At 40.3% G+C, this 23,623-nt stretch overlaps 1 protein-coding gene and 1 long non-coding RNA gene across 2 annotated transcripts in view; one reads left to right on the top strand and one right to left on the bottom strand.

Annotated features, from left to right (window-relative positions):
• Nucleotides 1-14,387, top strand: part of VPS13D (vacuolar protein sorting 13 homolog D) — a 107,710-nt gene extending 93,323 nt beyond the window's left edge. Inside the window, 3 exon segments of the mRNA XM_050909520.1 lie at nucleotides 8,109-8,240; nucleotides 13,022-13,262; nucleotides 14,106-14,387. Coding sequence (XP_050765477.1) covers nucleotides 8,109-8,240; nucleotides 13,022-13,262; nucleotides 14,106-14,237 — 505 coding nt within the window. The 3' untranslated portion in view covers nucleotides 14,238-14,387.
• Nucleotides 14,388-16,181: 1,794 nt separating this feature from the next.
• On the bottom strand, nucleotides 16,182-19,168 carry LOC127024829 (uncharacterized). The gene is made up of 3 exons (XR_007767603.1): nucleotides 19,044-19,168; nucleotides 18,266-18,382; nucleotides 16,182-16,834 (listed from the first exon to the last, which is right to left on the bottom strand). It is a non-coding gene; the product is annotated as an uncharacterized LOC127024829 (long non-coding RNA).
• Nucleotides 19,169-23,623: the final 4,455 nt, after the last annotated feature.

The following is a 23,623-nucleotide window of genomic DNA, read 5'->3' on the forward strand; positions in this document are numbered from 1 at the left end:
CTGAACTAACAACCCTGCAATCCTCCAAAGCACGCCTCGCTTACAGTACCAAACAAAGGGAGGCCCGCGTGGGCCGGCCCAAGCCAAGGAATGCAGCTTCGGGGTTCTGCTCCATAAATTTAACCAGCACGACAAAAAGGAGATAATATGAGCCTTCGTGATGATCTGAAAGGGGGAGGTTTGTGTCCCATTGATTGCGGTCTGGCCTATTGCCAGGCCCCGAGCCTGACCGACAGTTGAACCATATCGTTAAGGCGTGTAATACAGCTCAAGTCTTGTACAGCAGCCAATGAGTACATATCCAGAGGGCAAAAGTTTATAAAGAGTTGAGGCTGTCCTGTTTAACCCTCTCACACTGCATGTAATATATACTGCTGCCATTCAGAAATAGTCACATTGCTATTAAAAATGTAAACCTTCAACTTTCTTTACTTGGAAAAAAATACATGTGTGTCTGATTTCTAATGTGCAGCAGATTTATAAAGTGATCGGAGAAAAATATGTAAAACTGTTTTGTTTTTTTTTTAAACAAAAAAATCAAACCCACTTTTTTTCCAGTACTACTTTATCCGTAGTTACTTTTTTGTTCAGATATGTCTTCTAGGTTGTTCTGCAAACTCTTTCATACAGATGGAGCTATTTATTGCCTTGATGTCACCTCATTTAGCATGTGGCTGGTATTTTTATAGATAATTTTTTCACCCAATGTTGCTGTTAACATGTGGAACACTCTTTATCAGTTTTGTAAGTACAGCCAGTTGAATTGGTCTTGCAACCGCTAACTTCAAAAATCAAAACAAACTTTCTGAGTAGCTTTTCGTTAGGTGAAGTTTGTGCTAGAGGACTTTGCTGTGCCCGTTGCAGCCCTAGTTGTGCTGAGAAATACATGAAGGGGAGGGTCTGAAGAGAAAACACATGCAGTCATCATAGTTCATTTCACATAGCTCTTCATGCACACCTAGCAGTTAATGTCCTGGTGCTGGGCAGGGGCTCCTGGTTTGCTTTCTTCCCCAAAGTGGATTTGCTTTCCCAGAAAGGTAGGAGTACAATATGGAAACACTTCTGTTACGCTCAAAGTATGTTACGCTCAAAGTGACCGTGTTTGCATTTACAACAAATGGGCACTGCTTGGCCAGCACTGATGGTTTTTGATGGGACCATTATAAACGTGAGCACAGAGACAAGACTAATGGGCCATCTACTCCACTGCCCTGTCAGCAGACTGTGTGCAGGAGTTTTAAGACGTCGCATTGTGCCCTGAGGCAGAGTAACGTTATGGCGCCGGGCACTTTAATCTTTACTAAGGCATGTTCAGCTCATGTTTTTCAGACAGGTGTTTGCAAGAAATCCCTGCTAAGAACCGTATCTTTTACATTGAATCAGAAGGTGAATGGGAGCATTTTTCAACACATTTGTGAGACAGGAAACTTTAAGGTGACAACTCTAGTCACCACTCTGTGATCAGTAGAGGAAGACACTGGAAACTGAGATGGCAGTGTTACATTTTTTAACTTCTTAAGCTTGATGATATGGAAGTGCTTGAAAAAGTGTTCGTTTGCTGCAGAGCTATTACAGTCAGAGGTGGAGCAAGTGCCAAAGGCTGAACACTGGCTGATGCACAGTGTGTGACTGGTGTAAGAGCCATGCAGTTGTCTAGTATGCAAGCACGTACGCTTTATGCAGGTCTTGGAGTTGTAATATGGACGTCGTAACAATGTGCCATTTGGGCGAGTGTATCGGCTGCTTTGCTGGTTTTAAAGCAGCGATTCTTGATGTCTTACTTCAGCTCTTCTCACTTCCTTTTGAACTTGGAGCCTGAAGAGGTTGTATACAATCATAAACCCAATGAATAGTTCTCAATTTTGTCTTGATCTTGTATACAAGGGAAGGGGGGAGAAGAGCTGCATCTCTAAGAAGTTGGCAGGAATGGCCTACGTGATAAACAGTTGCTTCTTCAGCATGCTGTAGTTCTCCTAAAAGTATATTGGGTCAGATAAAGGTCTGCAGCATCTGAGCTGGTAGATCCCTCAAAAGAGGAGGGATTTGACTGTAAGTGGGAGGTTTTAACCCTAGGCACCATTTATTTGCATGTTTCTGCCTGAAACTAGCATTTTGGGAACACATTTAACAAGCACAATATATTCCATGCATTTGCTGGAATAAACGGTGCGTATAAGCTTCCTCAGATATGCAGTCAGCAGGGAGCTGTCTGGCTCATGATTTTACACATTCTTGTGTCTAACTGAGACATTCTGATGCCAAATCCAACGCTCGGACTGACTGCACTGCGTGTGCATTTTTAACACACCTTAAAAGCATCTGTGTCTGAATCGGTGAATAAATTCCATCACAGAGCTGTGCCAAATCTCCGGGTTCAGGCGTCAAGTCTTCAAGAATTTATCTGCCTATTGGGAACTGCACCCCCAAAGTCCAACACTGGGAAGGAGGCAACTGTACTTACCCTTTGAAATACAGCATTACCATCTGCCAGTAGAGTCACAACGGAACATGAGATCTAGATTGCCATAGGTTCTTCCGAAATTAGGCCCAAGTCATTTGATGTTCTCAGATGCAGAGATCTAGCACATAAAAAATAGTGCTGTCTGTCCCCTTATGCTCAGTAAATGCAGGGGACGCTCCTGCTTATCACAAGGGTTCAACATTTGAAACAAAGTACAAAGTAAGTACATCAGCGAGGAAAGAATCATGAAAAGAGTGGATTTTTAGTATTTTGCAAAGGTGCGATATGAAATACAGACCATATCAGAAATGGCATCCTTACAATCCTGTGGTATGACTGCATCAGCTGTAGTTTGTTGCTGCGATGGCTGAATTTTTAGGTTAATTTTTAAGGTATACGTTGTTCAGCATTTAATTGATTCTGGCACTTCTGAGTACGCTTTACACTGTGTCCTCCCATTACACACCTGTAAGACCGCTGCTGTCTTCGTTCTGCATTTTATGGATATTATGTGCATGCGATGACGATACTTACGGAAGGCTGCAGGTGCAATTCGGTATTGAACTCGAGCAACTGTAGCAGGTATTTCAGTTGTTGCGTATTTTATGATAGAAGACGTAAGGCAATTCCTCCTTTAATTTATCAGATTAAGTCACTTCTGAATGTCTGAAATGCACTAAAGCCTCCTTAGACAAAGCACTCCCTGTATTTATGAAGCAGACTTTTTCCAGAGCCAAGTAACGGGCTTGATGTTATTTCTTCAAAATACTAGCAGCAATTGAATTGTTTCATAGGCTTATATTACCTGCCAATTTTCCTTTGTTTGAACTAAGGTTGTTTTATAATTATTTCAAGGGGATAAAAATTGTTCCCAGGCTGAAAGTCAGTATGCCAGGTTACAGCCCAGAGCAGGCTTTTATCAATAAATTTTATGCAAACCTGAAAAAACAAGTTTACAATGGAAACACTGACAGAATTTGAGCTATACCAGAACCAGTAAGTTACTGCTTTAAATGGATTGGAATGATGAGGTGGTTGAAGTGGAACACCTTTACGAAGGCGACACGTTGATGACAGTTGCTGGAAGTTTTGGCAGCAAGAACTGGGTCTAGCTGAAGAAAATTATTACGAGAGAGTGTAGGGGAGAGCCCTGTGGCCAGAGAGATGTCTTTGGACGGCTTACTTGGCTGATTTGCACACCCGTGTTTGTCAGCTAGAATGGACTTGGGGTTTTGGTGACAGGCAGGCAGGACAGCAGGTGAAGTCTCTGTGAAGAGCCTCTTCCATTAAATACTGGTTTCAGATGCCAGAATTGCATCTCCTTGCACTTAGAGCTGTTGTTTGTGCAGGATTTGGGGTGTCCTCGCACTCTTCCAATTACAGATCAAAATCTGTATACACACTCAAGTTGGGCTTTTTGAACAGATTTGCAGTTGCCAGTGCTGCTCTGTTACCAAGAGGACAGGTTAGAAATTCCACAGATAGACACTGTAAATGAAAGTTGTAGCGATTACTGTGTTGGTCACAGGGTTTTTCCTTGTTGCTTTTTTTCTCTCAGGAGAAGTTGCTAAATTTCCTGAAGTTGTTTTATTCTGAATGATTATTCTGGGTGTGATACGGAGGAAAGTGAAAGATGTAAATTTGTATATAATTTTAGAAGTGCAATGTTTTGTTTTCACAGCCTATCATCTGTTGATATACAAAGTTTGATACCTTCTGATTTTTATTTTTTTTAATGTTTTTGTCAAAGCAATCTAGGTACACTTTGAGGAAATTTTTTAGGTCCAAAAGACAAAAATGAGTAACAGTTACTGTTCTCAAACACACTGTATGTTTATGCACCTCAGCAAGAATCACATCTACGCACCTGAAGGGGGTAAACCTGATAGGATACCTGATAGGGGTGACCGTGTAATGAAGGAACAAGGACGAGTAATTCTGTAAAACATCTGACATCATCTCTTGTAGAGTTTTTTCAATCTAAGTTGGTAAATAATTATCACCAATAATACCTGAACAACTTCCTTACATCAGTGGGTCGCTGATCTGTTTGATTACAAAACTTCTGGCTTAAAACTGGTCAACTGAATCACAAGAATTCTGTGAACTGTTAAGCAAAAGCCAACCAATTAACACTGTTAACTCTTTCTAGTGTGCATGCAGTCATCTGAAATGAGAATCTCCACTGTTCAGCTTTGTCTGAACAGTGAAGAACTGGAGTGTGTGCCTCAACCTTCTGACACCATTTCCAATCTCTTTGTGTCTTCATTCAGCAGCACTCTTCCCTGCTGTGACTGGTAGACATGAGGGCATTTCTGCCTTGTATTGCCTTTGTGTGCTTATTAAAAAAGAATCAGCAAATCTGTTGAGTGCATGTTTAATGTAACACAGATGTGGGCACACCACCGTTCATTCTGTTTTACAAATCTTCAGCTTTTTTTATTTCATCAGTGTTGCTTATTATTTACAGAACGTAACTTGAGACAGTAGAACAAATTTTTAGATTAAAAAAATCAAGTTGTGTGGAATGTTTTTAGCTGTCCAGACCAAACAGACCAGTTTGCCAAGGGGATGATGGACTAAATCAATGCAATTTATGCTAGCACTAGTGGCACTTAGTTGAAAAGCAGCTGACCTTCTTACCACCAAGATGACAATTACCTTTTATCACCAGGATGAACACTTTAGCATGTAGGAGCAGTGGGGACAGTAAGCACTGTACTCTTAAGTACTTCTTCCATTTAAAAACAAAAACAAAACCTAAAAACAACCACAACCAAATGCACAACTCAAACTGCCACGCCTTCCAGAAATTCGTTGTGGGGCCTAGTACTTTTGTAGTACTAGTACTTTCTCTCTGACCTGCTTCTAAGCCAGACATTAGAAACCAGTGTTCACTGACGTTCTGGTTTCTACGGAATAGATCTGATTAAAAGGCCCTATTCTTTCCTCATTTTTACAGTAGTCTTGCTTGCAATGCTTTAGATACCTCTTCTCATGGTACTACAGAATATTAGAGAAAATAGCAGAGTTGAACGTTTATCTGAAAGATGGTTAATGTAAAAACCATTATGCAGTGTTGTTGCTCACTCCCATATGGCTGGTTATCTAACTTTCCTGAATGCATAATAGGAAAGTGTCTTAAGTTATTGATTGGCCAATAGTTAATTAAAAACTACATTACGCTGCAAACATTTACTCTTTAAATTTGTCAACAGAAGCTACAGGTGCTGTAGAGAGGTTTAACAGCCAATGAGGCCTTCTCGGATAAGTGAAATTTTGCCATTTTACTGCTTTTGGAAGTTAGGAAGTAGGACAAGCAGCAAGATGTGAATTACACTGGTTGGAACCCTTTAGTTTCTTTGGAACTTTGCCTCGACATTTGGCATTTCATGAAAGCAAACACATACTTTTGTTTACTACTTTGTAAGTATCTAATAGGTAAAAACAGGCACTTATTTGTTCACTTCTGATGTAGGTTCAGAAAGGTAACAATACTGTCATGTAACTGTACCTGGTACAGGTGCGTCCTCTTCATACCTAAAAAGTCTAAGAGGCAGGAGAGGTGACTTGCTCCAGTCATAGTACTTAATAGTGAAGTTCTAACCACTGCATACAGCTGTTATTCAGTGGAATCATTTTAAGTCATGCATAGGTTGCAGAAGTCATCTATTTACCTAGTGTTTAGGTTATTCAGATTCAGAGAAATGCTACTACTGGAAGAATACAGTTTTAAGACACTGCACTTTTTTGCAAATGAGGAAAACTAAGCACCTTTATGCAACAAATTGCAACTTTCATACTGGCATTTTTTTAGCTTCGATGCATAACACTGTAATTAACTAATGAACATCTAACCAAAAGCGAAAGCAGTGCAGGAGGACAGGTAAAGCAGGGAGAACATCTATCAGCAGAGGTAAAATTGAAAATTTGACTGATAACATTTTACTGGCACTACTAATGACAACATTTGTTATGTTTCTTAAGCCCCTGCTCTGTTTCGCATTCTTTTAGTTGGAGAATTTCCACTCTTCATTTCATCCTCCCTGCTGACAAACTGACTTTCCATCTTAGCGTAACCATAGTTCAGCTGAAGTCAAGAGCTTTTTGTCTCTCCTGAAGTTTCTCTCAAAGAGGATCAGTGATAAGCAGTACTTCTGAGCCACTGTAATTTGTTACGCAGGTCAGGGATGTAATAATCTCATTAACAAAATCAGAACTTACCAGATAGTCATAATGTATTACAAATATAAATTGGCTGATGTTTTTCTCTGCTGTGCTGAAAAGCCAGTATCTTTGGCTTCTATACCTTGTTTGCAAAATACATTGTTGATAGCAGACAGAGCAAGGACAGCCAAAACACCGAGAGGCCAGCCACCCAATGGGAGAGCAGCAAAGATGATATTAAGTCATGAATGACACGTAAGAGGTTCTGTTCCAGTAACATTTACTGCAGCCAAGGAGGGAAGGGGCAAAAAAAAAATATCTGTCACCATTAAAAGGCAAGGGTGTCAAAGACTTGAAGGAGAACAGATTTTGAAAGGGTGCATGGGTTTCAAGCCTGGGACAGGACTGCTGAAAGGGAAAGGTAACAAAGAAACAAGGCTCCAGAGAAAACATCTGCAGAAAGCAAAGCTTAGAAGGCAAGTACTCTTGTGTGCTGTCGCCAAGCAGCTTAGAAAGAAAACGCGTTGTTACATGGGATTTTTTCCCTGTCATTTGATCAAAAAGGATAGAAGCAGTTCATCGTACAGGATCTTTACAAAGAATCAAGATGAGAAGTAGAGAGCAGTAATCAAAAATGGTGCATTTGGCTTCGAAAATTAGTAACGGCAGTAACCTGAAAGAGACAGGAAAGAACAGGCAGCAGACCCCGAGTGATGCTGCTGGGAAAGGACAGAGAATAAAGCAGGGCTAGGCAGCCTGTAACACAATTCTTCAGGGGTAGGGCGTTCCAAAAGCTTAAAGGAATTCAGAATATTATTTTTTTAACAAAATACTGCTAAGGGAGGAACCTAGCCTGCAGTTCTTTAGCACTGTGGCCAGTATCAACCTCTGATGTCTGTCAGGCCACACGTGTGTGTCTTTTTTATTATTGTCATTTTTTAATAGACGCTCAAGAAAGGTAAAGTATGCTAAACTCGTAGTAGACTCTAATTAACCGTGGATTTTTCTTTTGTCTTAACTTAACTGCATGTTCCTATTTCCATAACCCTTCAATTTTCAAACTACTGACACTGTCCATCAATGTGAGCTCTGTCTAGGTTGATGCACTCTTATTTTCTGTAGAGAAGTGAGAAGAAACAGTCAAATCAGTAAAACTCTACTGGTAAGTAGATCCCAAAATCTGCGGACAGTATACTCAGTTTAGGTTGCTTCTTCCTATTAATTTAGCACACTGCCCCTTAGTTGAAGAAAACTGGGAGACATTTCTTTGAAATGTAAAACCATATGAATAGACACCATGTCTTCCAGATCAAGAATTACAGAATCTATATGCTGTATTTGTGAAGACCTTGTATTTTTAAAGGCTTTGTCACACCTCATATTTCAAAATAAATAAAACTTTGTGTGCTGACAGGTTTAAGTGGAAGGAGAAGCGCTGCTGTTGCACTAAGTCATTTTTTTGCGTCTGTTTTGCATGTAGGACACAAGCGGAGAGAGTGAGAAAGCCACGCTGCTGCAGAGGACCTCAAGGGCTCTTGCCCCGCTATTTAGAAAGTCAAGCAGAAGGACAAGAACAGCTGTTCAAACTGACGGACAACATCCAAGATGAGTTGTAAGTACTGACTTGCACAGTTACTTTAAGTAGTTCTGTTTACTGCCATCATATCTTCAGGTCTTCGGGGAAGAGGGACTAAAACTGCTTTACACGCGCGCACATGCACATACATTTCGCTTGTTTTCTCTTGGTACCGATTAGCAGCACCGCATGAGCACCTGACGACTTCCACAGTGCCCTGTCCGCCGGCTGTAGACAAACATCATTGCAGGTGCCACAGGGCTCCTTTGGCTCATTTGTTGCTAACTGCCATTGACTGCACATCACACACAGCCTGTGGAAGAACTGGAGCCTTGGTTTGTTGACTCCTGCTCCTATTAAAGTCCCTGGTCCCCTTCTATTGTTACAAAAGATGAAATCTCAGTAAGTTTCTAAGTAATCATTAGTCCATTTAACACACATAATACGTGTCCAACCCTCCACGTGCAGTGATAAAACAAGTGCGTGTTTTAAGCCTTCTTCCTCTGTCATATCCATACAGGCAGAACTAGTATCTCTTCCCTTATCATCTGTCCCTTATCTTCTATTTGTCACAGCCCAAAGCGTAGGGGAGCAGCTAGTGATTCCGTGACAGCAATATGTGAACCACCACTGACCTGCACAGAGTGCACTCTGAGGTGGCTCTGGTTTAGATGTGACAGAAGCTAACTTGGATGCCTGTGGTACATGTTATTCCTAAGCTACGGCTGTTAACAGTTAATGACCAAAATAATCTGCAAAATTTATCATTTTTTTTTCCTCCGGACAAGTCAATACTGAATAATTTGAATGGGTAATACAGTAAAGGCGCATCTACGTTTGAAGCCCTGGGTATGGGTTCATGAAAGCAAGTGAAAACAGTGTATAAATGTTATCAGTGGTCAGGTTTGAGAGCATGAAAAAACCCGCATACAGAGTGAACGCATGGAACAATATCTGTACATTTGTTTCTGCCCCTGTACTTGGCACTGGTGAGGCCGCACCTCGAATACTGTGTTCAGTTTTGGGCCCCTCACTACAAGAAAGACATTGAGGTGCTGGAGCACGTCCAGAGAAGGGCAGCGAAGCTGGTGAAGGGTCTAGAGAACAAGCCTTATGTGGAGCAGCTGAGGGAACTGGGATTGTTTAGCCTGGAGAAAAGGAGGCTCAGGGGAGACCTTACTGCCCTCTACAACTACCTGAAAGGAGGTTGTAGCGAGGTGGGTGTCAGTCTCTTCTCCCAAGTAGCAAGCGATGGGACAAGAGGAAATGGCCTCAAGTTGGGCCAGGGGAGGTTTAGATTGGATATTAAGGAAAATTTCTTCACCGAAAGGGTTGACAAGCATTGGAACAGGCTGCCCAGGGAAGTGGTTGAGTCACCATCCCTGGAGGGGGGACGTGTAGATGTGGTCCCTGGGGACATGGTTTAGTGGTGGACTTGGCAGTGCTAGGTTAATGGTTGGACTTGATGATCTTAAAGGTCTTTTCCAACTTTAACGATTCTGTGATTCTGCAGGAGATGTCAGTTTGTTGGATTGGGGTCTTAAGGCATAATTCATTACTTAACCCGATCTCTACTAGTTACCTGAACAGCTGTGTTCAGTGGAGAGTGTAAGATACTGCGTTTTGCATCCATCAGAGTATCTGCCAAGGCCAAGTAGTTAAAATTGGTGATGGTGAAGCTCGTAGAGGGAGGTACTAATTCAGCAGGATATCTTAATTTCACCAGTGTCAATGATCAGGCTCTGAATGCCATGTGCCACTCTAGATTCTACCTTCAGCTGCCTGTGAGGAAGTTTGTAATCTGCCACTTGCTTGCGGCCCTGTGATCTTACGCTCTCGTTATCCCGTTTTCAGCTCGTTTAAGGGTCTTCATGCATACACAGTTTGGCTCTTAGGTAGGGAGAATTGAAAGAGAGCAATTTGTGACCAAAAAAAATGGCCAGCTTTTTGCAAGCGTACCCCATAAGCAGATCGGTGGGCTTTTGTCATCGAGTCACACTGTTCGTTCACTGTGACTTTCACCATTAGGAACCTCATTCAACAAGCAAACAGTGTTTCTTGTCATGGAAAATAAGTACAAAATTATGCCTCTGACTTTTATCCTAGAATCATAATCAGAAACACATTTAAAGACCTGATTATTTGCATATTTTCCTTCAGAGTTAAATCCATAAAAGGGGGTTTAATACCTTGCTCTACTGTTCTAACTAAATGTTTCCACATTTTTTTCCAGTTAGGCTCACTGTTTCACTTCTGGAAAATATTGTGTAATTACTTCCTGATGTTGTTAAAAAACCCACAAATTCTCCAGAGATCTGGTTGCTTCTACTTTGTTCTACTGGATCATGTTTCATTTAATTTTTCATTTTATTAATTTGAGATCTTTTTAATAGTGTAGAAGTATGGGTTTAAAAAAAAAAAAGTAGTATCTTCAAAGGTTAAATACCCATTTTGAGAACTAGACACAGAGAAGAAAGTAACAGTTGGCAAGAGAAAATGGGTAATGATGCATGGCTCAAACTTAGAACAAATGTAGAGCTTGAACTACAAATTAGCTAATGTTTCTTTGCTTCACCATTAAATCACTGTCCTCTGTTTCCATTCCTCAAAATATATACACGACCCCAGTAAAAATCTTGTATGGAAAATTAGGTATCTCATCTGTTGCTCTTATCCAGAAAATACAAACCTGTAGTCTGATTACCCAGTTGCTTCCACTGATCTTTATAGTAGCTTTTAGTGCTTCAGTTCTCTCCATGGATGTCCCCCATATAGCAGGCTGTAATACCATACATCAGGAAAACAGCTGTTCTGCTTTTGTGGGTATACAAAAGCTGCTCAAGTTTCTCAGCTTTGCTGTGACAATTGCAAAGGACAGTGCTACAGTATTAGGGGTTTCTGATAATCACCTTTTAATCTTCTTTCTCCACTGGAAAAGCAGCCAAGAAAGCCAGTGTGCCAGCAAGTTTCCTCTGGTTCCACAAATGCAAAAGTGAAATAGGTATTTCACAAGTCAAAGCTAGGATCTCTGTAAAATACTGTACTTGCTTTTATGTGCCTGTCCTAAGGAACAAGACTATTATTCTGCAGGCTATAATGCTGCTTTATTTTAAAATTGTTTTCTATGACACTTCATAAAAAAATATCCCTCTCCATCCTAATTAACTTATTTCAAAGACAAAACCTTACCCCGAAGTGTTTGAACTCTGTGATGGAAAACTGAGGGGCGATTGCTAGTTTCAGTAACTGTGTTAACATTGTCTTTCACCTAGGTTTTTTTAAGCTAAAATACACATTTTTGTCTGTTTTGTTTTACTTAAAGGACCACGATTCAATTATCCTATCCTGTAGTTTCATCCAAGGTTAGAGCTGGGCAAAGTACATGACAGGCCTTTTTTTCAGTAGGATGGCTGTGCTCTTCTCAGCACCTAAATGACAATGTAAGAAGTTGTTAATTTCAATAGGTGTGTATGCCTTTCTCAAGTTTATGGAAGCAAGGGCATTTGTCAGCTGACATGGCTAGGAGGCATAGGGCAGGGAGAAGACAAGTTCAGTGCAGAATACCATCTTTCAGAGGACTATTAATAGAAAATTACTGGAATTATTCTTCTGTACCACAAAGAGAAACAGTGATCTGACCTTGTGAAATATTTTTGGCTATTAAAACTCCATGTATAGCTATGGGTTTATTTGGACATAGCTGAGAGTAATTTGTGCAAAGTGTTACTTAAATGGTAGAGTCAACAGTAGTTTTGGACATGGTAAGCTTTTCTGATCTACCAAAACCTCTTAGTACTGACAATCTTCATTGATTTCAGAGACAGTGGAGTATTTTGCAGAATGTTTTAGGACAACAGCAGACAGATTTGTATAAGCAACGGTTCAGAAAATAGTAATTCTGAACCTGCCTGACAGCATGAGAATCTTAGTTTTACAGATACGCTTCTACTGCTGTGGGTTGTGGACAGAGCATTATTACTCTATTTAGCACTCTTTCTCAGTTATGATTTCATATTTAATTTTCTGAATTCTTCAGCATTTTAAAAAAACCCACTAATGAGGTTCATGTCAGTAGTGAATCAGAAGTGGGGGAGAAGTGTTTGTGTGTGAAATATCTATTTCACTTTTGCATTCCTTACTGCTCTTTTTTTACACATCAACCTTTCCAGCCGTCATAAGTCTCAATATTCTTAACTCACTCTTTTCTACCTCCACTATTCATCACTCAGACTAATCTCTCTGGGGAAACCTGCTTGCTGCTTAACCTTTCACCCCAGTGTTAAACAGCTAATTTCTCTTTTCTAGCTACTGATCCAGGCAGCAGGTTAAACTTGTTTTTTGTTTTCAAAGGCAAGGGAGGTGTGTGGTAAAAAGGAAGCACAGTAGGTTTACAATGTGTAGAAGGATAATGCTCTTGTCATAAATGTCTGCAAACCTTTCACGTATCAGCAATGGAACTGAACTTAGAAGTAAATTTCAATATTAGGACTTGCAGTGTTCCAATGCCAGGAAATTACTCTTCTTAAGCCTTGTTAAAGGGTATTTTTATATGCCCTTTTAATGTCCAAAGCTAGAAGCCAGGCATTTAGCACTAATACTTGATTTACAGCATGATCTTTTTTAACTGGGTGAGAGGGTACTTCATCAGCTTGATTTTTAGAACAGTTTAAATTAAATACAGATGAGTTGTACATGTTACACTATTAATTTTTCTGAAAGACTTCTGAAGGTCACTCAGAACATAACAGGTGAAGACATTTGTTCGTTTACTATTTTTAGCTTCAAGTGAATAATTTTTCTTTTTTTCTTTTTTGCAGCTTCATAGCAGTGGAGAACATAGACAGCTATTGTGTTCTCATTTCATCTAAAGCTGTTTATTTCCTAAAGAGTGGTGATTACACAGACCGCGACGCCATCTTCCTAGAAGTCAAGTATGATGATCTCTACCACTGCCTTGTTTCAAAAGACCATGGGAACGTGTATATACAGTTGACGAAGAAAGCTGTTAATACAAGTAGCGGTGTAGCAATGCCAGGCCCATCACAACAAAAACCAATGGTAAGGATCTAGCACCTATTGTTTCATTCATGCGGGGGTTTCCTCTTCCCCTTTATGCGTGTACTGGTGCTGAAAGTGTTTGTAGTCATTAGTGTTTGGTTTCCTGTGCTGCATAACAATGAAAACTTTGTTCTGTCAGCAGTGAAAACAGCTGCTGCCGAAAAGGTTTAGGTGACAATAGAACTTGCTCCCTCAACTCCTGAGAAGAGCTGAAGGCAAAATCTAAAATATTCCTGCAGGCAGAAAAGTTACAGTAGGAAATGTGTATTTACCTGAGAAAGGCTTTTGACTTTACAATGCATACATGAAACATAAGTACTTTGCCGTCTAGTCTTCTCCTTCTATACATAGTATTTTTTTACTGCAAAGTATCTAAGATTGGAAAGAGTGTTTATGCATGTAAAAGTTCATGCATGTAAAAGTGAATCAGAACTCTCTCTTCTAAAACCCATTACAGGGTTTTTTTTGCTTCATTACAGTAGTTGCTCAGGGGTCTGTTTTACAGGCAAGGTTACAAGCTCACCCCTGACCCAAGTCAGTTTACATTCCAAACAGATAAGCCAGATAAAAGGTAGGAGGGGAAGCAAAGGAAATAACTTCAAATATTGCAAGATGTTTCTGCTCTCATCCTAAAATACCTATCTCTATTTACCTGTCTCTCCCTCTCTCACTTCTTTCTTACTTCAGCCTCAGCACTGAGCAGGAATCTCCACTGAAACATTTCTGTTCCTTATAGGAGACTTCAAACTTAATCCCTTCAGTTAGTGAAGTAATAAAAACTAAATATATTCTGCTTTAGACAATAGCAGTACCACATTAAGAAACATCACTTTGTTCTTGCAGGTGAAAGTGAAATCTGAAGTTCTTGCAGTAAAGCTATCTCAAGAAATAAACTATGCAAAGAGCCTTTATTACGAACAACAGCTTATGTTAAGACTCAGTGAAAACCAGGAACAGCTAGAGCTGGACTCTTGAAACCTTTTCCTCACTGCCAGAGTGAACTGCAAGTACCAGTCTGGAGCCGATGGTATTCTCTAACTAGAGAAAGTACTACATGGGAAGGAAATAAATACGATTTCAGTATTTAGCTAAATGGAATCATTGTGCAAAAGAAAATAAGTAAGGTGGGCTTTTTTTTTTTTTTTTTTTTTAGTTGGATAACAAGGATACAGCTGAAATGCCGTTTGGTTCTGGGAGAAGCCCTGTATTTTGCTAACATGTATATATGTAAAAGTGTTTCATGTAAATAAGAAAGTACAGACCAGGGTGTTGGTATAAATAGAAGTCTGTATACTGTGTAAAGAAATTAAAGGAGCTATACTGAGTCTTACTGCACTACCTGAACCTAGCCATTCTCTCTCTCTTTTTTTCTTGAGAAAGCTGATTTTCACAGTGCAGGAATGTAGATAAAAGTTTAAAAAATAAAATAAAATTAGGATTTAATTGCAGCTGTTGGAGCACAGACATCTTGTAGTTTGGAGCTTTAACACTGTGATTAGGGCGCATTGTGTGGGGTTGGTTGTTGGGTTTTTTCCTTAAATCACTAGGACAGCTAAATGCACGTATACCTAGTGTTCCACTGAAATGTCATCCTCGTTTTTAACAAAAATAGTTGCATTTTGTTAAATATTGCAGTGAGGACTCACTAACTCAATTACATTTTCAAAATATTAGAAAACGAGAAGCTGATTCTCTTCTGAATACGGCACTCAAACCTAGCAAAGTCTGCACCTCTGAAGGCCCCTGCTTCTAAATTGTTTTTAAAATAGTTCAAGTGACCACCCTTGGAAATTGAAATCTTTAACTTCAGTTTTTTCCTTCACTCAGATTGAGTAAGTGTATATAGTTGGCTGGTTAGTGCAGACTTCGGCTAGCATTGGAAATGCTGGGGGGTGGAGGGAGAGGAAATCACTGCATCATTTGTCTTCTTGACAACCTCTTCAAAATTAAACTTTTTGAAATAATAACATGCTTTTTCAAATGTTGTATGTCAAAGCGGTATTTGTCTCATCAACTTTAACCAAGCTGAACATTGAGAAATGACTGTACTTACGCAGAAACTAGGAAATCTCATTTTCATGTTTGCTCCCTGGAGGTAGTTCAGCAACTGCGCTGAACGGCTGCACGCACTACAGCATTTTGCTGTGCAAGGTTTAAGTGTGAATACACAACTTTCCTAAAACTGCTGGGTAACCTACATTCTAAAAGCTTTCTTTTGTAAACCTTTGACTGAAAGTAAGGAGCCCACTACAGCTTTACTATCAACTTAGTTCACCTTTTAATATCCTTTCATAGAGGCATACAGGAATATTTTTAAACTGAAGGTTAGAATTAAACCAATTCTCAACTCCTGTAAAGTGAAAGGCAGAGGATTATTGTCTGAGGAGATGTGTGTATGGTCTGTGACTGGAAACTGAAAATCCGTAAAGGTCCATTACGCAAATGAAACTGATTTAATGCATCACTTTTGTATATTTCTCTGTATAATTTTTAAGTAAAATGTGGAATTCGACAAGTGCGTTGGCTCAACAGTGCTTTAACATGTCGGTGCTGCTGGACTCTGCTACCAAGACTCCCTGCTTCTCTCCCCTGTAAAATTCTTTTTTAATACAGCAAATATCTAGCTGCTAAAGATGGTAAGTAGATAAGGGAAGGAAAATAAAAAGTAGTTCACTGCTCTGTGTTGAGAATTTACAGGAGAATGGCTTGACTCCTTAAGTTTTCTAACAATTACATAAGGAGCTGATGTGCAAACACCTGAGAAGTCGTTACCCTTCGAGTTACTTGAACTCGGGGAGCCACAGTAGATAATGGATCACATTTGTGTATTTATTTCTTTTGGACTGTGCTTAACCTGTTCTTTTGACTGTTGATAATGATTAAACAGAACATTAGTTAAACCTTTGAAAAGTGTACCCACTAGCCTAGATGCATGAGAGTACCATGGACCAAACTGGCTTAGGTTATTCCAGTACGTTATGATAGTGTTCCTGATACCGTGCTCCTCTTGAGTGCGGTGGCTGAAGTTGCTCACTCGTCTATAGACAAGGCCAAGTTTTCTCTTAAGGGTACATACACAGTCCTGACTACACGGAGTGATGTACAGACATAGCTGACAGCAGCATATTGCCTCATTTAGCATTCCAATACAAATTGAATTAGAACTTTGTTTTTTTAAAAGCACAAATGATGTTATTTATTGCTGTAACCCAACTATTTTTATATAATTTCGGAACTCTTACTGTGGACTTCCTATTGCTATTGGCACTACTACCATTATTACTCAGTGAATAAATATAACTTTCAGATTCCAGGAGCCATACTCAAAAATAGTTTTCAAAGGATGTGGAGAGTAAGTGCAAGTCTCCAGCTTTCACTCAAATTCTTAAGAACTCAAACACGAGCTGTAAGCAGACAGGACAATGTAGTAGTTCCATTTACCAAATTCTGCAAAGTTCTTCGGATTCTGAGCCTTATGAAGACAGTATGCTTACCATGCTTAGCCTGGTTTCATTGGAGGAGGTGCGACTGCTGCAGCAACAAGAGCAGATTCAGTCTTCAAATTTCAGAAGCTGGGGAGGGAAAAATTCACTGATGAGAGACAGTAACACAGCTTTCTCCCCCTGCCCACTGTCTTTAGCACACAGCCAATACAATTCAGGGAAGGTAATGCTTTTTCATGCCTCTTTGGTCAAGTCTTTATAAAAAGCTGTTCACCTTCACACGCTAACCCATCAACAATGCAGGTAGTATTTCAAAAACCCTATAACCCATGCAGTGATATGCTGGAGGTAGAAATACTTCACCTTCAGCCCGTTAGCTTTGATTTTACCTGTATTTTGCTGAGAACTGCACAACTTGTTCTCTGCCTACCCTGACCAACTTTGCTTTCTTGCTGGAGTTGCTAGTGAAGAAATGTAAAATAAAGATTATTGACATAAGAGTTATTTCATGATAATTCTAGAGAAGTGCAATAAATTGATTCCACCCACACTCTTCATGTGCCCTTGCTTGCAAAACCATTAATTATGTGCAGGAACAGAAAATGACTGTAGAGGACAGGAATGAATAATTCTCTAAGTAAGTTAGACACATGCCTCTTGAGTGGCAGAACAGCCCACAAGACTGTTCTGAGATCACGCAATTCTGATGTTTGAGGTAAAACTCGGACAACTCCCTGGAACGCTGGTTGTCACTGTAGGTCAAACCCAGACTTACTTACACTGCATTTCTCTGACCTGGACGCTCAGACAAGCTGCGTTTGAGATGGTCTAATTTTCCAAAAGTCATTTAAGAGTGGGAAATCTAGATGCTAAGTTACTTAAGCTTCAAAGAAAAAGCACATCTTGTAAAATAAAATCTAGACATCTTTCTTTCTTACACATCTGGATGACCAGCAGGGCTGATAAATGCTTTTGTGCTATAGTAATGCCTCACAGCATGTGTCACCTACCCAAGCTATACAATGCCAGAGTTAAGTAAGTCAGTCAAACAATACATTTCCAAAAAAATGGCACTTTAGGTATTACTACAATTTTATGGGGGAAAAATGCATCCTAATATTTCTAACACTTATCCAGACCCACGTGTTGTGCTGTCACTGAGACAGACTTGTGACTGAATTAGGTAAGCAAGTTTTTAATGTGCAAGATATGCAGAGAACACAGATGGCGATGTCATTTTATTCTAGAAGCAATTCTGGACAAGCAGAACTACAAAAGTCCTTTCTGTCCTGACCTAAATCCACAGCTGTGGCTGCAAAGTTCCATTTTGCTGCCCTGTATCTGACAAAGCAATCAAAACATGGAGAATTACTATTTTGGATCCTATTGTTTTAAGCTCTATGATATGCTCATAGCTAACAGGAATGTGACAAGGCCACTAAGAGACCTTTTTTGCCAAGGAAACAGTATTACTGGTAAACAAGCTGGTAACGCAAAAGTATAAAGATACAGGGAACGTGCATACTGTGGCTACTCAGAGGCAAACCCCACACCACTCACCAACACATGATTTTCTAACCAAATGTAATTCCTGGAGACAGTCCTCAGCTGGTAGCAGGATCTAGCACCGTACAGGTGGAAGGAGTAGACAGTAGGTGTCTGCCCACTTGCTGCCCTCTGGAAGAAGAGAAATTAATCACTTTCTGAAGTCACAGAACAAACAAACAAACAAAAAGTTTAGTAACTTTTAGACACTGTACTCAAACCAGGGGTGAGGTTCTACGTGTACTTATGCATCTTACTATGGTATGATCAGGCTGAAACAGACTTTTTGTTATAGTCATTACTGGATCATAAACAATTCTGTTACTTACTTAAGCTTAGCCATTTATAACTAAAGTCTAGGCAGTGAAACAGGAAATACAAAATGAGGTATGCCTGAAATGAGGTAAACAGTATGTAAAATGTGAACAACATCCCATCCCTCCCTTCCTTCTGCTCCTGAATAGATTTCCAATAAATCAGCTAGATGATACTTAACTATCTGAACAGCTTAGTTGTGAATGCTGTTTACCAAAAAAAGTGCAGTGCTTACATTTTTGTGGAGAGAATGTAAGTGGCTAAATGGTCCACATCTCAAAACAGAAAAATAATCATAACATTTCCCTATGACAAGGAGGTTTTGATCTATTTGCTATCCCGTTTCCTAGACTGCATGATCGTTTTCAGCATTTATCTAGTTTCTCATCAATAGAATACTTACTTTCTAGGATCCTAGACCAACTATACATATTTTTTAACTTCTTTTTTTTTCTCTGTAACACAGCTTAGTACTGACCTGTTTCCTACAGTGCGCGAACCACTAGATGATGGATGAATCCTCTAGGAATAACCTTGCTTTCTCTGCTTCTCTTCTTAGAAGAACATGCCTCTATTTGCTAGTGACAATGATTTCACCTCTGCTACCTGGGTCTGAAAAAGCAGGTTTCAAGGAGTACACTCTCTTCAGGTTACAGGCTGCTGCAAACATTAAAAAAAACCAAAAAAAACCAACCAACAAAAAACACCACACAAAAAAAACCCCAACCAAACAAAAAAAACCCCCAAAACCAAAACCCACCAAAACACAGTTTAATTAAGTCAACAGTTGCTCAAAATCCACTTACACAACTTGGTTTCTTACAAAGAATAACACTCTGTGTGTGTGTATGCTTATATACTTCTTTTTTTAATATTCACACCCCCCCACACACCCCCCCCTCCACACCCCCCCTACAAATTATGTATATACATCCATACTCATACTTTTTTTTTTTTAAATTTCTCTTGAAAAGTGATGGCCATACGCCAAACTCCTCTATTCTTAAAAGTGTCATTGTTACACACAAGGAACACATAGTCTTATTTTTTGGGGGTGGGGGGGGTGGGGTGGGGGAACACGACAACAGAGTACTGGTAGTTGGCCCAGTGCTCTGACAGCCTTAAAAAAGGAATCAGGACAGCGCAAATCCATCTGCCTTAATACCACCATAAAGTTACCTAGCTGAGAAAATGTTTCATTAACAGAGGGGACAGATCAGCTTCACTGAACCGTATGCTTTTCATAGCTCTTTATCAGCAGGTTTTCTGAAGTGGGAGCACATGAGGAAAAAACAGCACCAGATGTGTACATAAGGCTGGGTCCTTGCACTGTGACCAGCTTTGCACATGTCTCATAGATGTAAGAGAGTGCCATCTTAATCATATGAAAGGAGGCTTGGCAAAAAGAATAAAAAAAGGTTACTCATAACTACTGACAAACATTGGGGAAAAAAAAAATTTTTTTTTTTGCTATTTTCCTCAGTAGAACTACAGCACATTCTAGTATAGAAATAAAAATAATCTTGGAGCGAACTGCAGTTACATAAGAGATGCATGCCTACTGCATTATATCAATTCTGTTAATGGCCTGTTGTACAGTTATGTTGCCTCGATGCAATCGGACTCCAGTATCACAAGGGGTTTTTGTTGGGGTTTTTGTTTTGTTTTTTCTCTGTAGCTGACACACTATTGCCCAAGCAATGTGCCCAGCACAAAGAGTTCTCTCGGTGGATAAGAATAACCTTGCACCTCAGGCCTACTCTGGTCTGACTCAAAAGTACTAAAAAGCCATGAGAGAAGTAAACAGCTTTCATGTGCACTTACAAATTGGATGATAAATGGATGGGTCACCCAAAGGACAAGGATTGTGTATGGGAGCTACAGAACAATTGTTTCTGCACACTGAAAACGCCAGCAAAAAAAGTCCTCTGGATGCTACAGCTGTAGAGAAATTTTAACAAATAAAAGAGAAATCTATCATACCAACTATCCCTCAACCCTCCAGACACAGCAACAGCAAACATTTGCTTTGACCTGGGAGGAGGGTGACTCGCCATTCCTAACAACTGTTGCTTCAAGGCCCTTGGCAAACAATCGACAATCAGCAGTACAAACCACCGGGTATCAAAATAATGATGTAGCAAAAAATTTGTGCCTGCATATAGTTTTGGTGGGAAGGGGGGAAAAAAAAAAAGCAAACCACCATTTGCAGGACCAGGCTCCCCTCCAGCCTTATTTTGGTAACGTCAAGCCCCTGACACAGCAACTCAAATACCAGGGAGACAACCACCAGTGATGTTTTCCCCCTGCCAATGTGCAATTCTAGGCCCTTTAAATAATCCTTTGTGTGCCAATACAGTTTTCAGGATTTCTTTTAATCTCAAAGTATGGAGGGAACAGTATTTGAGGTAAACATCCCAAAAATGTGAAGATTATATTTAGCACTACCTTCTGTGGCAGAATACGTCTTTATCTGTGGTATAACAGCAGTTGCACTGAGTCTTCAGAGGATTATGCAGACACAGCACCCTTACACCCCAAGTTCGGACAGGTATATGTAGAATACAAGAACACAATACTGTATATAAATGGATAAAATTGTTCTTTCTGACCTAGCTCAGTATAAAGCTGATCCCCAATCATGCTATTTACTTGCTACCTGTACTAGTCTCCTTTAATGCTTCATAAGGGCTTCTCTACTCTGTACCAGCCTCAGTATGCAATAGTATGTCAACTTGAAATTTGACCACCTTGTTAGTTTTGTGGCAGGAGAATCTATTACTCAGTGCTCACTCTTAGATCTTGTAGCGTGACGCTAGTTACTACTTGTACATTTTGCTTCACTGACACTAATTCCAACTGCTGATCCTACCCATTAAAAAAAATATTTTAAACCAAATCAATATCCACCTGGAGAAACGATCTGCTGATAAAACACTGTGAGCAAAAATAAACAGCTGCCAAGTTCATAATCACACCGAGATCACACCAAGAGCTGACGTTTATAAGCAGGTTTAAGAGCTAACTCCCCAGCTTTGAGCTTCCTGATTTCAAATGCTAAATCCACGTAACACATAGACCTTCACCCACCTTCCTTTCTTTTCAGTAGCTACCTTTTTGCCCTCTCCTCTGAGCACACAGCAGATGGAAGCGAACGTGCAGAAGAACATGGATTTATACACCAGAAACTCAGAATGCATCACAGGACATACAGAAATTCCCACAGCATCAGCAGTGTTGGATGCACTCGGAACTTGAAAGACAAGCATCCATTGTCAAAGCAGAGGTTACATGCCTATTTGAATATTAACCATCAATGACAGGCAGCCTGGCACTGCAGGTGTGCCTGAGCCTTAGCTGTATAGTCACCCAAAGATTATGGTATTACTGCAGGATCTATTTGCTGTGGGTTCCTGTGGAACTTTGAAATAACCCACACACAGCACAAGAATCCACTTTCGCCCCTTGCACACACAAGCAAGCCTTCTAGACTCACAACGGTAACTGGACTGCTATGGCGAGCAAGCAGGTTTCTCTGCATCTTTCACGTACAAATGCTGAAATAGGAGCAATCTGGGACAGAAACCATGCCACTGACCGACTGATGACCAATGCAAGCACAGCACAGTGCCTGCATATTCCACAGAACAAGCATCTACACCCTTTCCGGGTTGCATTCAGCAACACTTCTTCCTACTACCTGCACTGAACAGGGAGAAGTAAGCAACAGGTTTCCACCGCAAGCAAGACACCCAGAAGAGCCTCAGCACTTGCTCTCACAGAGACAAGCAGAGAGGAGGTATTTCTGGAGGTCTGGCTCCTATTCAGAAAAGAAATGTTTCCCTTGGCTTGTGAAAGTTGCTCAGACTGAGAGCGGTAACAGGCTGAAGAAGCCAGCTTTCCATTCCCTGTTCCATTACTCTTTTTGATTGGCACTTTAATGAGGGCGCTAGGGGTCGACCCCCTGCCAGGGGGCCGGTTCATGCCCCGTTTATCTCACAGTCCATGTAAGACTAAAATAACACGCCAGGCTGAGTTTCACTGGCTTGTGATCCAACAGCCCACCATGATGGATTGAGTGACTGCAGCAAGTTGGCAGCTAAAGTGTGTTGTAACAGTATCTTTCTGTCAGCACAACACAATGGATTTGCTGATTCCTGGGTTTTCCCAGTGTTCACCGTTACCATCGGCTCAGAATTTTCTAAAGTTCATTTTCCAGGGGGCTGCAAAGTGATAATAAATAACATACCAAAGGTTACGCCCAGCTTTTCTTCCCCTCAACTGTCCTACTGCTGACAAAGTAAGGGTTGTGGTGCCAGCTTTACTACACACACAAGAACAGCCATAAATCCACTTGCTTTTCCAGCAAGGAAGAAAGGGGGCAGCTATATTGCTCTTTTCGTGTGAGCTCGTTCTGCTAGGCCAATACATGCTACACAGGACTTTTTACTCCTGAATAGAACAGTGAATACAATCCAACACCAGAGGAGGTTGCTATGTAAAGCATCTCTCTCCAGAAGAGCTGTCGGCTTATTTGGGGGCCAAGTTCACAGACTGCAGAAACATGCCTAACCAGCCACAGTCCTTGTGATCATCTTACTTATTTGCATGGCTTAGAACCATCAAAATAACCCATAAGTGAGCTAGAAAATCCAGGAATCCTGTGTGAGGGATGGATTATGCTTTAGAGCCCTTTCTTTAATATTATAAAATATCCTCCTATCTCCTCTACAGGAAAACCCCAAACAAGAGGGGTTTTTTCCTTTAAAGAATTGGAGTACTAGGAAATTGACTGAATTTTTATTAGTCATCTGAAGAGATCCTCTATGTCCTTTTACTAACTAAGACCTTGCCTCTGTGTCCTGTTTCCTCAATATCCTTTTCATTCTCCTTGCCACTGTCTGTGAAATGAACAACTTGCCTCAAATACTGGGGAGAACATTCTTATTTTCAGTTGTTGCCATCTCAACCCCTCCCAGCGAGAGTGAACAAATGAGCTCTGCAACAGAAGTGGCTTTTCACTTACTGTATAAGGATTTTTGACAGCACAAATTTCAA

The sequence above is a fragment of the Gymnogyps californianus genome, chromosome 21 (assembly GCF_018139145.2).
Source record: "Gymnogyps californianus isolate 813 chromosome 21, ASM1813914v2, whole genome shotgun sequence".
NCBI classification, from domain to species: domain Eukaryota; kingdom Metazoa; phylum Chordata; class Aves; order Accipitriformes; family Cathartidae; genus Gymnogyps; species Gymnogyps californianus.